Source organism: Phocoena sinus, chromosome 8 (genome assembly GCF_008692025.1).
Source record: "Phocoena sinus isolate mPhoSin1 chromosome 8, mPhoSin1.pri, whole genome shotgun sequence".
In the NCBI taxonomy this organism is placed as follows: Eukaryota; Metazoa; Chordata; class Mammalia; order Artiodactyla; family Phocoenidae; genus Phocoena; species Phocoena sinus.
The window spans coordinates 46,704,781-46,718,475 of NC_045770.1; the positions used below are offsets into that span (position 1 = coordinate 46,704,781).

The window sequence follows — 13,695 nt, forward strand, 5'->3', positions numbered from 1 at the left end:
CTGTAGAATCCCTGAGGGTGAGAGATGAAGCAGCACTTTGGCCTTGCTTCTGGTTTTGCAAATCTTGCCTATGTTTTTATGAAAAAGAGAGGGTGATACTTGTGTGTGTGTTTCCACTTTGCACACACAGGTTTGGCACCCCTCTTAGCAATCCTGTATGAAGCCAGAGTGTGGAGAAAACATCAAGAGCTTCATTATGCACAACTCCGTCTCCTAAATACCCATCCCAGAGCACCACGAAAGGAGAAATTAGAGGGCAGAATTAAACCATATTTATAACATTTCCTTTCATAGCCTTTTCATTTAAAAGTCTGGCTTTTGCTCTATGGGACACAGGATTATATAAAATTCATGATAAGCCAATTTGCTCATACAAACTTAGTACATTAAGATTCAGTTAGTCCTGTTGATTGACTGTTTAACTGCCTTCTTAAAGTCTGCTACGTCCAACTTAGCATGAAGGTCACACCAGCTACTTAACGGTTAACATTGATGGGCCAATTATGAAATTTCTTCTACAACAATGCAAATTGGAAGATAAAGATACATTTCCATGACCTGAATGCGACTTTTCTGTAGACTTTCACTGAAATAAAATAGTGTAATCAGCACAAAAAGAGTAATTAGGAAGTCTGGGCTTGAATTTCAGTTCTACGGCAGGGCACCCAGACTTCAGGTTCCCACATAACCTCTCTGAGTCCCCATTTTTCTCATTGGTAAAATCAGGATAATAATTCTGGTTTTATAATGTTTTGAGACCCAAGTGAAATAATATATGTGGAAGAATTTTTTAAACCATAAGGTATTATAAAATGTTCAGAATTATAAGAGTTTCTATCACTACATTTTTCAGGTGGCATTGCCTTAAAACTTAAAGTTCCTTAGCCCCCTCTAACTTTTTTTGTCAGAGAGTTAATCATCTATAAACAAGTACTTCTTTGACTTGGGGTAACTGCCATTTAAAATATGTCGGGCTTCCCTGGTGGCGCAGTGGTTGAGAGTCCGCCTGCTGATGCAGGGGACACGGGTTCGTTGCCCGGTCCAGGAAGATCCCACATGCCGCGGAGCGGCTGGGCCCTTGAGCCATGGCCGCTGAGCCTGCGCGCCCAGAGCCTGTGCTCCGCAACGGGAGAGGCCACAACAGTGAGAGGACCGCGTACCGCAAAAAATATATATATAATAATAATAATAAAATATGTCAACCTTAGTTTTTCTTAAAGATGACCCATTTACAGATGATTTAGAGCTACAATCAGGAAAGGGGTTAGGAGAAGGAAAATATTAATTTACATTTGCTAGGGCTTTCGCCAAAGCCCCACTTCCATCCATTGTAAAAAGGAAGTTCTTATAAAATCTCATCTTCACGTTGCCACCTTTGATCACGAGGACCCCAATTCCTTTGAATGTAAACTCCACGTTTTGTTTGGTGGAAATGGATCGTGATAAAAAAAGCGACGTCTCCTTCACACATCTTTCCACCGTATCTCTGTTAAATGGACCCTCTAGGGATATCATGACAAAATTAAGTGGAACAACTGGGATATCGCCTAGAGGAGAAAAAGACAGTTGGGGTGAGGGGAAAGAAGTGGAAATTACAACAAGGACATATACACACTCACAAATATTTATCTGATTCTCAGTTAATACTCAAAAATAGAACTGTCCATGTGAAGCCTTCAGTTGTACCCTATTAATAGATATTAATCAATACAATTTTCCCTAAAAGTAGAATGTTTTTTGCTCAAAATAAGAACAAATAGCTTCCTAAGGAATACTCCAGACAAGATTTTTATTTTCTCTTGGAGACATATTTATAACTAACTGTTCCTCTTCATCAGAGGGTTTTCTGAAATTTTCAGTCCCCTTTCAGGACATGCTGCAGCAATATTTGCCTCTCTCCTCCAGTTATCATAACATTTTAAAATGATTATAAATATCTACAAACATTGTTTTGAAAAGATAGTTATCTCCACTAGAAGTCACCTTTCAAACAAAAGTGGGTCTTATCAGAGGGTATCAGTCTGAGTGACTTGCAGACAGCTTTTCCTCTCTAATGAGCCCATAAATGGCAGTGCAGGGGAATATGGTTATATCTAGCATGAAAGTAAGCACAGGGTCTATTCAACTAGAACAGATATAGGAGCTATGCACGGTCCACAAGTCAGAAAAGAGGGAAAATAGGAAAGATGATCAAGATGATAAATTGAAAGAGAGACAGTAGACAAGGTCCACTGATAGAGGACCAGGACAGAGAGAAGATAGGGACATTCTAAACATTCACTCAGCAAAACATTAATTTAGAGCCTTTCCAATGTCTACTACTGCTGGATGATGAGAATTACCAGCTCTACAGTACACAAGTTTCCCTATATCAGCCCACAGCCTCCTGCACAATTTAATGGTGATTCTATACCATCTTCCCCTAGATTCTCCCCTCCCATTTGCCCAACGCCTATCTGCAATCTGTCTTCCAGCCCATTTATATAAGGATGCTGTCATCTCATGATGGACAAGCCAGCAGAGACGTTGCAAATCTCATTCTCATGACTTCTCTGTAACTTCTGTGGGCTATACCGTCACTTTTCTCTTGTATCCATGGCACCACTCTTGGCTCTCCAATTTCCTCCTCCTTGGTCTCTTTTGCTGGCTTCCTTCCCCTTCTGCTTCTTATAAGATGGTGTTTGTTTTAACACCATCTTAGGATTTTGTCTTTGTCGGTCTCCTCTTCTTACTTTATATTGTCTCCTGGGTAAATTTATCCTCATCCTGACCTCTAGTATCCAACCCTCTCCTGACCTCTGAAATTATCTATACCTAAACATCCTGACAGGAGGGCTTCCCTGGTGGCGCAGTGGTTGAGAGTCTGCCTGCCAATGCAGCGGACACGGGTTCGTTCCCCGGTCCGGGAAGATCCCACATGCCGTGGAGCGGCTGGGCCCGTGAGCCATAGCCGATGAGCCTGCGCGTCCGGAGCCTGTGCTCCGCAGCGGGAGAGGCCACAACAGTGAGAGGCCCGCGTACCACCAAAAAAAACAAAAGAAAACAAAAAACATCCTGACAGGAATCTCAAATTCAACATGTTCAAAAGCAAACTCATTATTTTATCTGCCACCACAGCCTGCCTTTCCCCTTCATTCCCTATGGCAGTTAATGGCATGAGTATCCATCTATTCTCTGAGAAATCTGAGTCATCCTAAATACCTTCCTGCCTCTTGCTACCCACCGCTCTCCACTGGTAACCAAATCCCACCAGTTCTACATCTGAAATATCTCCTGAGTAGATTCCCTCATCTTCCTCCTGATTGCCACTGCCTTCATTCAGGCTTTCACATATTTTACCAAACTACTTTACTTAAAAGAGCTACCTTCCTAAACTAAAAACTGGACCAGTACAGATAATACCCTGCTCAAAAAATGTCAGTGGCTCCTAAGTGCCTAGAGGATGAATTCCATAGTCGTTATCAAACCATATAAGGCTCCTCACAATTTCACACTTACAAACCTCTTACTTCCCTCTACTTGCCTCCACAGTCAAATGCCCTGGCCACACAGAAGCACCTGTTATTCCCTTAACAGGCTTCACTCTTTCCCTTATGCTTGAATTGTTCATACTGTTCCTGAAATGCCTTCCACTGTCAGCAAAATCTTATCATCCTTTAAGACCTCCTGGCATGTCATCCTCCTAAATCTCCCCAAGCAGAGTAAGGCATCCTCCCCTCTGGGCTCCCGTGGCATTGATCCAGTTCTGATCAATGATCCAGTTCGATCAATGTTGCTTTTACAGGACTTAATCATGTTGCATCATTTTCTTATATATTTATCTACCATGCTACATTCTGAGCTCTTCAAAGCAAGGACCATGTCTTAATAATCTTTAAGAATCACTGTACAATGTTTGATTAGTTACCTAATTAATGATGAAGAATCGTCACCCCAAAGCTAAACTGTCGGGAATTCCCTGGCGGTCCAGTGGTTAGGACTACATGCTTTCACTGCCAAGGGCCCGGGTTCTATCCCTGGTTGGGGAACTAAGATCCCACAAGCCGTGCAGCATGGCCAAAAATAAAAGCTAAACTGTCGTTGTTCTTTTTTTTTGCGGTACGCGGGCCTCTCACTGCTGTGGCCTCTCCCGTTGCGGAGCACAGGCTCCGGACACGCAGGCTCAGCGGCCATGGCTCACGGGCCTAGCCGCTCCGCGGCATGTGGGATCTTCCCGGACCGGGGCACGAACCCATGTCCCCTGCATCGGCAGGCGGACTCTTAACCACTGCGCCACCAGGGAAGCCCTGTCGTTGTTCTTATGAATGAGTTCAATCGTACATGTTTAATTCTGAAATTTCCTCCACCTCGTTAAAAAATTAATTATAAATCTAAAGTACTCTTCTGGACCACACTACAAAATCCAAGATGCAAAATAAGCCCTGTTCTAAAGCACAAATGTTTTTGCAAAAAAAATTGGCTTTATTTTCACTTCATTTGGTAGGTTTTTGATGAATTAGGATATTATATTTCTTCTGTCATAAAATTCTAGGTTAAAAAATAGGATGGAAAATCCGTCAAACTCACCATACAGAATATATGCATCATGAATTCTAAGTATAGTTTATTGGTGTTTGTTTGTTTTTCCAATATATCATTTTTTGGTGGAAAGTTACTCTGAAAATTGACCTTCAGGGTTATTAACATAAAGGAAAGTTTCAGCCTTTTCACCTGTTGGCATTGGGGATAGACGATCTCTCTTCATCCATATATGAGTCATGCACAAGGGCATGATAAGGAAGATCAAAAGGAATACAACCAGAAATTAGGAAGGAAGCCCCCAAAAGCCTCTAAGTAACCAGGGCAGGTGTCACAAAGCCACACATTAAAGCTGGAATTCAAGCGTCCTGTGGCAGGCATCATGTCTCCCACTATGTCTCTAGCACCTGGAACAAGGCCTGACACATAGCTGGCCCTCAGTAAATATTTGTGGAAGGAAGGAAGGAGGGAAGGGAAGGAGGGAGGGAGGGAGGGAACAAGGAAGGGAAGAAAGAAGGAAGATTTTAGGGTGTGAGAGGTATATATGGTATTAAGTCTTTACGGAATTATTAAGCTTCTAATAACTTTTAAATTTTAATAATTTAGATTATATACAATAGAAACACAGTAATCTTTTCCTAGCTGATATTAACTGTGATTCTTCCAACCTGTGACCCTAACTTTCTCTTCTTTATAACCACTTTTAATTTCTTACGATCTGAAATATGAATAAAAATCTGTATGACTTGGTGATGTCGCTTTTATATAAATCTGCCTTGATGTCACATCAGGTTTTAAGCTACTGAGGTTTAAAATGGCCCGCAGGAAGACTGTATATAATTTCCTACCTTGGCCGCTCGCTCTGCCAAATGTACCACGTGAAAAGAGAGCTCCTCAAATCAGAAACCAATAAAGCAGCAACTGGGCAAGCTTTGCCCTTTCATTTTTATCCCCAGGCTGGTCACCTTCTGGGAAAGTCTTAAAAATGAAATATATTTACCAGGAGTATATACTTTGTTTTGTTTGAGTCCATGGGTCTGTACTAACTTCTCCGCCATGATAAATATGGGCCTCTGAATTAGAATAAACTTGTTGTTTCCCACGTCCAGTTTTTGTCTCGTGAAAGTGAAAGTTCCAAGTCCTGGAATCTGAACTCCCTGAGCAGACAAAGAAGGGGAAAAAGAACAACAAAGAGAATTCACTGTAAATGTAAAGAAAAATAATCCTTAGCACTGTTATCCCAAAAAACATGAAGAAAATTTTAAGGCGTGAGCCTTAAAATTCAATGATCTTTATGATTACTTACTTACTTTAGTATTTTATGACTCTAAGTTTTCAAATAAGTATAAAACATATCAATCCACGGTGCGTTTCTGATCCTTCATCTCCATATCATTCAAAGGCTATGAGGACTAAGAAAACTTGTATGGATGCCATAGCTGCTTTTAATCTATATCTAAGATTACTCTTGTCCTAAATTGTGTGACATTTTAAATTTTAATCCCTTGCCATCAGAGGGGGATTTAAGGGGTCATGAGAATCTCTGCTTTCTCATTCTTTTAGGTTTTATGTCCCTCACTTAAAATCAGACAACACAAAACATCCAAGACACATGCTGCAGTGTGGTGATCTTGGCTGAGGGTAGAAGCAAACACTCCTGGCTCTCACACTGGGTCTCTGTCTCCCTGGAAATATCATACATCAAGGGTTACAAACTCAAATGCCTACAGGAGCAAAGAAAGAATGCAACGGAGTGAAGGTATCAAGCCAGAGAATGTGATGGCTAAGGAGTGCATGTCTCATCTAAAGGGGAAAGCCCCTTGTCAGCTCCAGCCAAGTGTCACATGTAGGGAAGGAAAACTGGTATCGTTAATCTGCTGATTTTTTGAGAAAATAAATACAAACCTTTGTATAAACTCTTCCAATTTTAAGTGCTCAGGACTAATTCAAATTATCAGACCAAATAAAATCGGTTTCAAGGATGAATTCAGCTCAAGAGCTGTCATATTGGGACCTCTGAGCAGGGTATAAAACTTTCACAACATTCCAGCTCCCTCCAAACTCCCCAAATCTCCGATCAGTTCTTTGGTATCCAAACTTAAGACTTGATGGGAGGAAATAGCCCAGCCCTGGGCAAAGTTTCTCACTTTTGGCAAGTTGAGTTCAGTTCCTGACTGCCTTCTTATATTTCAATTAAAATCCATCCCCTGCAAAGAGGCAAAACAAAAAGCATCATATCCTTCTATAGCCACGCCAGGAACTATCAGATCACAGATGAACAGAATTCACCTACTTCATCTACATGCACCCAGGCTGACCAGCGATATACTTCCTATCACCAGGGGAGCAGAACTTTCAAATTCATTACCTAAGGGTGAAATCCATGTTTGTTAAATCTACTACCCACAAGTCCTAAGTGTGAGCATCATAAAATCCCAAAACTGCAAGTTAAACTGAGTGGCTCTAAAGTCTGCTATCCTTCTCCCAGACAAAGGAGGAAAGGTTCTTTGACCTCCTACATTAAAATTAAAGTATAAATCCTACCTTGTGTAGGGATAGCTGCCGTTCCACAAATTCTGACACATTCCCCCAAATAGTAGAGACTTCTGAAATTCAAAGGAAAGAAAAAATAATTTATGAGAGCACCCCTGTAATAGTATCTTAGTGTTAATAAATTAAAATGTAGGGGGCTTCCCTGTTGGCGCAGTGGTTGAGAGTCCACCTGCCGATGCAGGGGACACGGGTTCGTGCCCCGGTCCGGGAAGATCCCACATGCCGCGGAGCGGCTGGGCCCGTGAGCCACGGCCGCTGAGCCTGCGTGTCCGGAGCCTGTGCTCCGCAACGGGAGAGGCCACAACAGTGAGAGGCCCGCGTACCGCAAAAAAATAAATAAATAAAATAAAAAATGTAAATCCAGAATACAATAACAGTACTTTCTAGTTAATTTAGAATTAACAGAAAATAAGGTCATTCTCCAAAGTTAATTTTCCTGGTAAGTAAAGCTACCCCTTTAAGTTCCCAAAATGTGAAGGAGGCGGAGGAAGAGGATGGGGGAAAGGGAGGAAGGGAGGAGGGGGAGGGGAAGAAGAAGAAATTTCTGAAGAAAATCTTCCTAGAATAAAGGGAAATCTGTAACTCCTTTCCGTTTATTCTATAAATAGAGTTAACCAAGTATAATATAGCCTTTTATTAATGACCCATTCAACAAACCTCTAAGGGTCTACTCTAGTATCTGATTAACATGAACATTCATTCTTGCACCATTCTATAACACAGGAAGACGGCCAGGGGCCACGAAGGCGTGAAAGGCTGTTGTCTGTACACTAACTGTTTCTGTACTTCTATTTTGGCTAAATTCTTGACTCTGCTTTTCACTCTCATTTGTCACTGTTGGCCTCCAGCTGTTGCTTCTTTCTGCTACTAGTACTTTGCACTTTCTGCTTTTGAATGGTCAAAGGGAGGCCTTCTAGGCTTATTTTCTTGTTCTGAGCTGTGTTCCCAAAAAACTGTGGTAGAAAAATAAGTAGTTGCCAATAACTCAAGTGTTAATGTATGATATGAAGGTATACTCTAGTTATAACTAATATTCATAAATATAGAAATCTATGTCTGTATTGACATTTCCATTCCAAACCTAGTCAGGAGTTTATTACAGATACATTTCACTGATGAACTCTTGACAAACGAAAAGAGTAGTATGTTTTAATTCTCAAAATAAAGGATCAAGAACAGTGGCATTTACCAGGTTGCCACCTCAGGTCATAGATGCAGTTGGAGACAAAAACCAATTCTTTCCCCATTTTAGAAACTGCTGGATTTATTGGTATAACTGTTTTCCCTAATGGTTCAAACCACTACCTACAGCAGAAAATTGCAGTCTTTTAATCCAGTATATCAGGGTTATAAATATTTTTAATATGCCAGGGAAAGAGCAGGTTAGGCAACAAGAAGTAGCAGTGACTCTTATGAGCATCTAGGAACAAGTTGGGTGATGGAAACTTACTCAGTCACCAAGAAAACTAGGGCTGCATGCTACAGTGAGCCAAATGCCAAGATTCTGCCCTTCACTCCAAACCACGGATATACAGTTTACGATAATCAGGTATTTCTTCTATTCCATCCCATCCTACTGCATTTCCCACTGCTCCTCCCCCTCCCCCGCAGACAAAAGGATTCTACTGCTGGCTGCTAAGAACTAAGAAGGGATTTCAAACAGTCCCAACTGTTTTCTGAGTTCAAATTTTCATCATGACTAAAAATATTATTAATTCACTAATGATACAGAATCTCAATATCCAGACGTACATGGAGACTTTTCAAAGCAAAACTGTGAAGGCTTTCACCTAGACTCATGATATGAAGCTCAAATTTCAGGAAAACAATCTAACCAAAGGAAATGATTTAATTAGGGCCAGGAGAAACTAGATAGCTTGCAACCAAACCCTAGTGGAAAGACTTGACTGAACTTAATTAGAAATTTGAAGACTGTCTTTCCTCATTTGAATGATACATTCAAGTCCCCTGTGTCCTTTTACTCTATAAAATCTAATAGGCAAAGTCATATAAGAGCAGAGTTATTATTCTAAACTGAAATCTGATATTTTTCACTGAAGGAAAAGGAAAACATGTACAAGATTTCCTTTAGAAAGGTTTAGACTTCTGCAATTCAAATGGAAGAGATGTGGAAATCTTACAGACTGTGATTTCTAACTTTGATGTTTTCTATATCCCAAAGTGTCAGAAAAGGTATCACTAAATCTCAAAAGAAAAATAATTTTAATCCAGTCTAAAAAGCAAATTAAAGCATATGCTTTTTAGGAAAGCTGAGGTTATTATTTATTTTAATCAAATACTGAAATACCAAGAATCACAAGAAATAATCCCTGAACATACCTTCTATATTCAATTCAACATTCATCTGACTTCAAATTCTAAACATTTTGTGCATTCAAGACCATAGTTTTAAACACAATGCCAAGTGTATTCCAAACAGGAATACTGTACCTTATATATCATTATAAAAAAAGGGCCAAGTGCCCATTATGTAAATTATAGAATAATATATACTTGAAATAGATATTAATACGAAAAGACAAGCAAATTATTGCAGAGTGATTTGGACAAGGAAACGTATTCCCAGAGCACAGTACAGTGGAAACACCAGTGTGCTGTGTGTCTGAAGACCTACAGCCTTCCTGCCTTCATGGATTGCTGGCTATGTAGTCTTCAATAGTTTCAACCAGTTCACATCTGTAAAATGATGATGGTACCCTCTAAGTACTATAACTACATAATATTAGACTTTGGTGAAACATATGAAAGCAGCAGGCCTTAACACACACAATGATGAAAAATTAATTTGTGTGTTTTGCTGATACTGGGAGTTTATCTTCATCTCCTTTACAGTGGGTCATTTGTGAAAGTTAAGTAAATAGTCATTTGACTTCTGCTTCTGTCATTCAATCAATAAAGGTCTTGCTGAAATCACCAATGGTCTCCTTGTCAATAAATTCAACGGACTTGTTTAATTGTTCACCTCTCTGACCACTCCCTCCTCCTTTAAGCCCCTGTCCTTTTGGCTTTTGTGAGACACTACTCTCTCCTGGGGTTTCTTCCTACCTCTCTAGGTATTTCTTCTCAGTCTCCCTTGCAAGCTTACCTTCCTCAACCCAGGAGATGTTAAATGTTGGAGTTTCTCAAGACACAACCCCAAGCCGCCTTCCCTTTTCACTCTATACTTTCTGCCTAAGCAGTCACATCTATGCCCAGGGCTTTAATGACCACCAATATGCAGATGACCCCAAATGTTTACTTAGAAGCCCAGACGCCCTCTGGTCTTTTGAGGTTGCAGACCTGTGTACCCAAATGCCTTCTTGGATATCTCACAAAGGCACTTTAACTTGGATTTTTCCTTCCCTTAAATGTTGTCCTTTTCCCAGGGTTTCAATCTCAACAAACGGTCCCATCACTTACTCAGTTACATAAGCTGGGGACTCAGAAGGCATCCTTGAAACTCCCCTTCTCTGTCACCTCTATATCCAGGCCATCACTATAATTTGTAGAGTTTTTCTCCAAATAGCCTTTCAGTCTGCCCACTTCTCTCCATTTTTACTGTTACCAATTCAAACCAAGAGTGAATTCAGATGACTCATTCCCACTTAGGTTACTGTTATAGGCATTCTTGACCCTCCAATTCATTCTCCACATTGCCACCAGACCAGTCTTCTCAAAATGCAAATTTGACCATGTCATTCAGCTCCTCCTTTAGGTCCACTCAAAACACTTAACAGCTTTCCCTCAGGCTGAACATAAAAGCCAACATCCTTAACGTGACTTATGAGGCCATGCCTAACCTGACCCCTCCATTTCCCTCCAGCCTCCTTTACGAACACATTCCCTAGCAGCTATAGCGCGCTATAGAGCATGTTGACCTTCTTTCAGCTCCTCAATCACACCATGCTCCCTCCCTCCAGAGCTTTTGCTCTTGCTATTCTCTCTGCCAAGAACACTCTCACCTCCCCTCCACTCCCTATTCAACTGATCCATTTCACCTACTAAATTCTGAAGCTTAGCAGGATGCTGTGGGGCCTTCCCAGGGACAAAGTCCCCACCCTCTGTGTCCCCTGCCTATTGCTTGTAGGAAAGCTTTAGCCTCCTAGGCCTTCCCCGAGTTCCAAAGAGCAAATTTAATCAAAGAAGTGAGAAAATGCAAAAACGAAGGAAAACAGTCAAGCAAGACAAAATAATAAGAGTTTAGCCATAGGGCTTCCCTGGTGGCGCAGTGGTTAAGAATCCACCTGCCAATGCAGGGGGCATGGTTCGAGCCCTGGTCCGGGAAGATCCCACATGCCACGGAGCAACTAAGTCCGTGCGCCACAACTACTGAGCCTGTGCTCTAGAGCCCACGAGCCACAGCTACTGAAGCCCGCGTGCCTAGAGCCCATGCTCCGCAACAAGAGAAGCCACAACAATGAGAAGTCCGCACACTGCAATGAAGACCCAATGTAGTCAAAAATAAATAAATTAAAAAAAAAAAAAAAAGAGTTTAGCCATAAAGCAAAGTCAAGAACTTTCAGTTCCTCTTCAAGGGCTAAAGATAATGTCCTGAGCCATATCCTTGAGTTGTTTTGCAGATACTAAAAGCCCCACCAGGTGGAGGAAGTTAACTGCATGCAGACCACAAGCATGTAGATCCCAGACAGGTTGGAATTAGAAGGTTGGTGACTGATATTCCTGAAACATCACCCTGTTACCTCAACATCAATGAAGCATAGAATCATACACGAGCTGATCATGTACCCTGCAACCCTCTCCCTCACACTGTCTTTAAAAACCCTTCCCTGAAAGCCATCGAGGAATTCGGTTCTTTTGAGCATGAGCTTCCCATTCTCCTTGCCTGGCCCTGCAATAAAGGCTATACTTTCCTTCACCACAACCTGGTGTCAGTAGATTGACTTTGCTGCACATTGGGCAAATGGACCCAAGTTGGTTTCATAACAATTCCAACTCATTCTTCACATCTCAAATCTTCCCTTCTTCAGCAAATCTTGATACACACCTGCATCCTCACCCTCATTAAAAGTTCTCATTGTACCATGCACCTCCTTAGGAGCACTGACTAAATGTAAATTTATATTTATTTCTGTGACTACTTGGTTAATGTGTATCTTCCCCATTAGATTGTAAATTCCAAGGTTTTGCTCAACATCAGTACTCTAGTGCCCAGCACATAGTAAGTTCTCAAAATACTTGAATTGAAGAAATTATATATAAATTTACAAATATGGCAAATATTTAAAAATCCATAAAACCATTATTTTAAACACTTCTTTTAGAATTAACAGGAAAAATAGGAGGGATACAGAGGAAAGAGAAAGAAGATGCATGTACTCCTATTTATTTTGTCTCCTAAAATCATTTGGTTAAAGCCTAGGCATCATCCCTAAGTTACAATGACTTAATAACAATAATAGTTTGCATTTCTGGAGCACCTTTCTTCCCAAGGGCTCCTGTTGCTTGCAGACAGATCTCAGTGTCACTTTAGGGTCACTTTTTTAAGAAACTATGTTTTTAACCAAGCCTAGTAAGTTTTCTATGAGAAGATGTCGGGTCTTCTTCCAAACACCCAGTTTTTTTTTGTTTTTTTGTTTTATCTCACTTTCTTAACACAACCCCAAGATACCACTGGCAACAAAAGTAGCCTTGTCTTTGCATGAATTCTGAGAAGGAGCCCTTTGGGGTGGTTGTTTTAGCTAACGTTTATTGAGCACTTACTCTGTGCTAGTCCCTGAGCTAAGCCCTGTGTATACATTATCTTGTTTAATCTAAGACCCTCAGCTGGGGCTTCCCTGGTGGTGCAGTGGTTAAGAATCTGCCTGCCAATGCAGGGTACACCGGTTCGAGCCCTGGTCCCAGAAGATCCCACATGCCACAGAACAACTAAGCCCGTGCACCACAACTACTGAGCCTGCGCTCTAGAGCCCGCCAGACACAACTACTGAAGCCTGTGCACCTAGAGCCTGTGCTCCGCAAGAAGAGAAGCCACCGCAATGAGAAGCCCACGCACGGCAAGGAAGAGTAGCCCCACTCACCACAACTAAAGAAAGCCTGCTGTCAGCAACGAAGACCCAAGGCAGCCAAAAGTAAAATAAATAAATTTATAGAAACCCTCAGCTGGCCCCTTTCTCTCATTAAAGAAGTCAATAAAGAAAGTGTATTTGGACGTCCAGCATGAGGCTGCCAAGGCCACACGGCCACTCAAGGCCTGCCAGAGACAAGGGATAAGGAAGGTCTCCGCCTTGACCCCCAAGCAGGTAAAGGTTCATTCCCAGGGCCCCCTGCCCCATGTCGCTTACCCTCCTTGCTCAGCGAGGGCAGCGTGTGCATCACGTGCCTGCCTAGGTCCTGCAGGGAAGGGACGATGGTGTCCAAAATCTCCAGTCCCCAGTCGGCTGGGTCTTCAAAGTGTCTCTTTTCTTCCTTCTTTATATGGAGTTTACACAAATGTGATTTTCCCACGCTCCTGGGAAATTTGGCTATGTCTTAAAAATAAAAATTACCAAATCTTGATTTTTTTTTTTCTTTCTTAAACTTTTTTTTCTCGCCGTCCCTCCCCCACTCTGGCTCTCCCAGAAAGGCTCCCACTACAGGAACTCAGAGAGCTGTCTGGCGCTTGAA

General features: G+C 41.5%; 1 protein-coding gene across 1 annotated transcript in view; it reads right to left on the reverse strand.

Annotated features, from left to right (window-relative positions):
• Positions 1–13,471, reverse strand: part of CCDC81 (coiled-coil domain containing 81) — a 37,096-nt gene extending 23,625 nt beyond the window's left edge. Inside the window, 4 exon segments of the mRNA XM_032640759.1 lie at positions 1,291–1,547; positions 5,519–5,675; positions 7,063–7,124; positions 13,374–13,471. Coding sequence (XP_032496650.1) covers positions 1,291–1,547; positions 5,519–5,675; positions 7,063–7,124; positions 13,374–13,404 — 507 coding nt within the window. The 5' untranslated portion in view covers positions 13,405–13,471.
• Between the last annotated feature and the right edge of the window lie 224 nt (positions 13,472–13,695).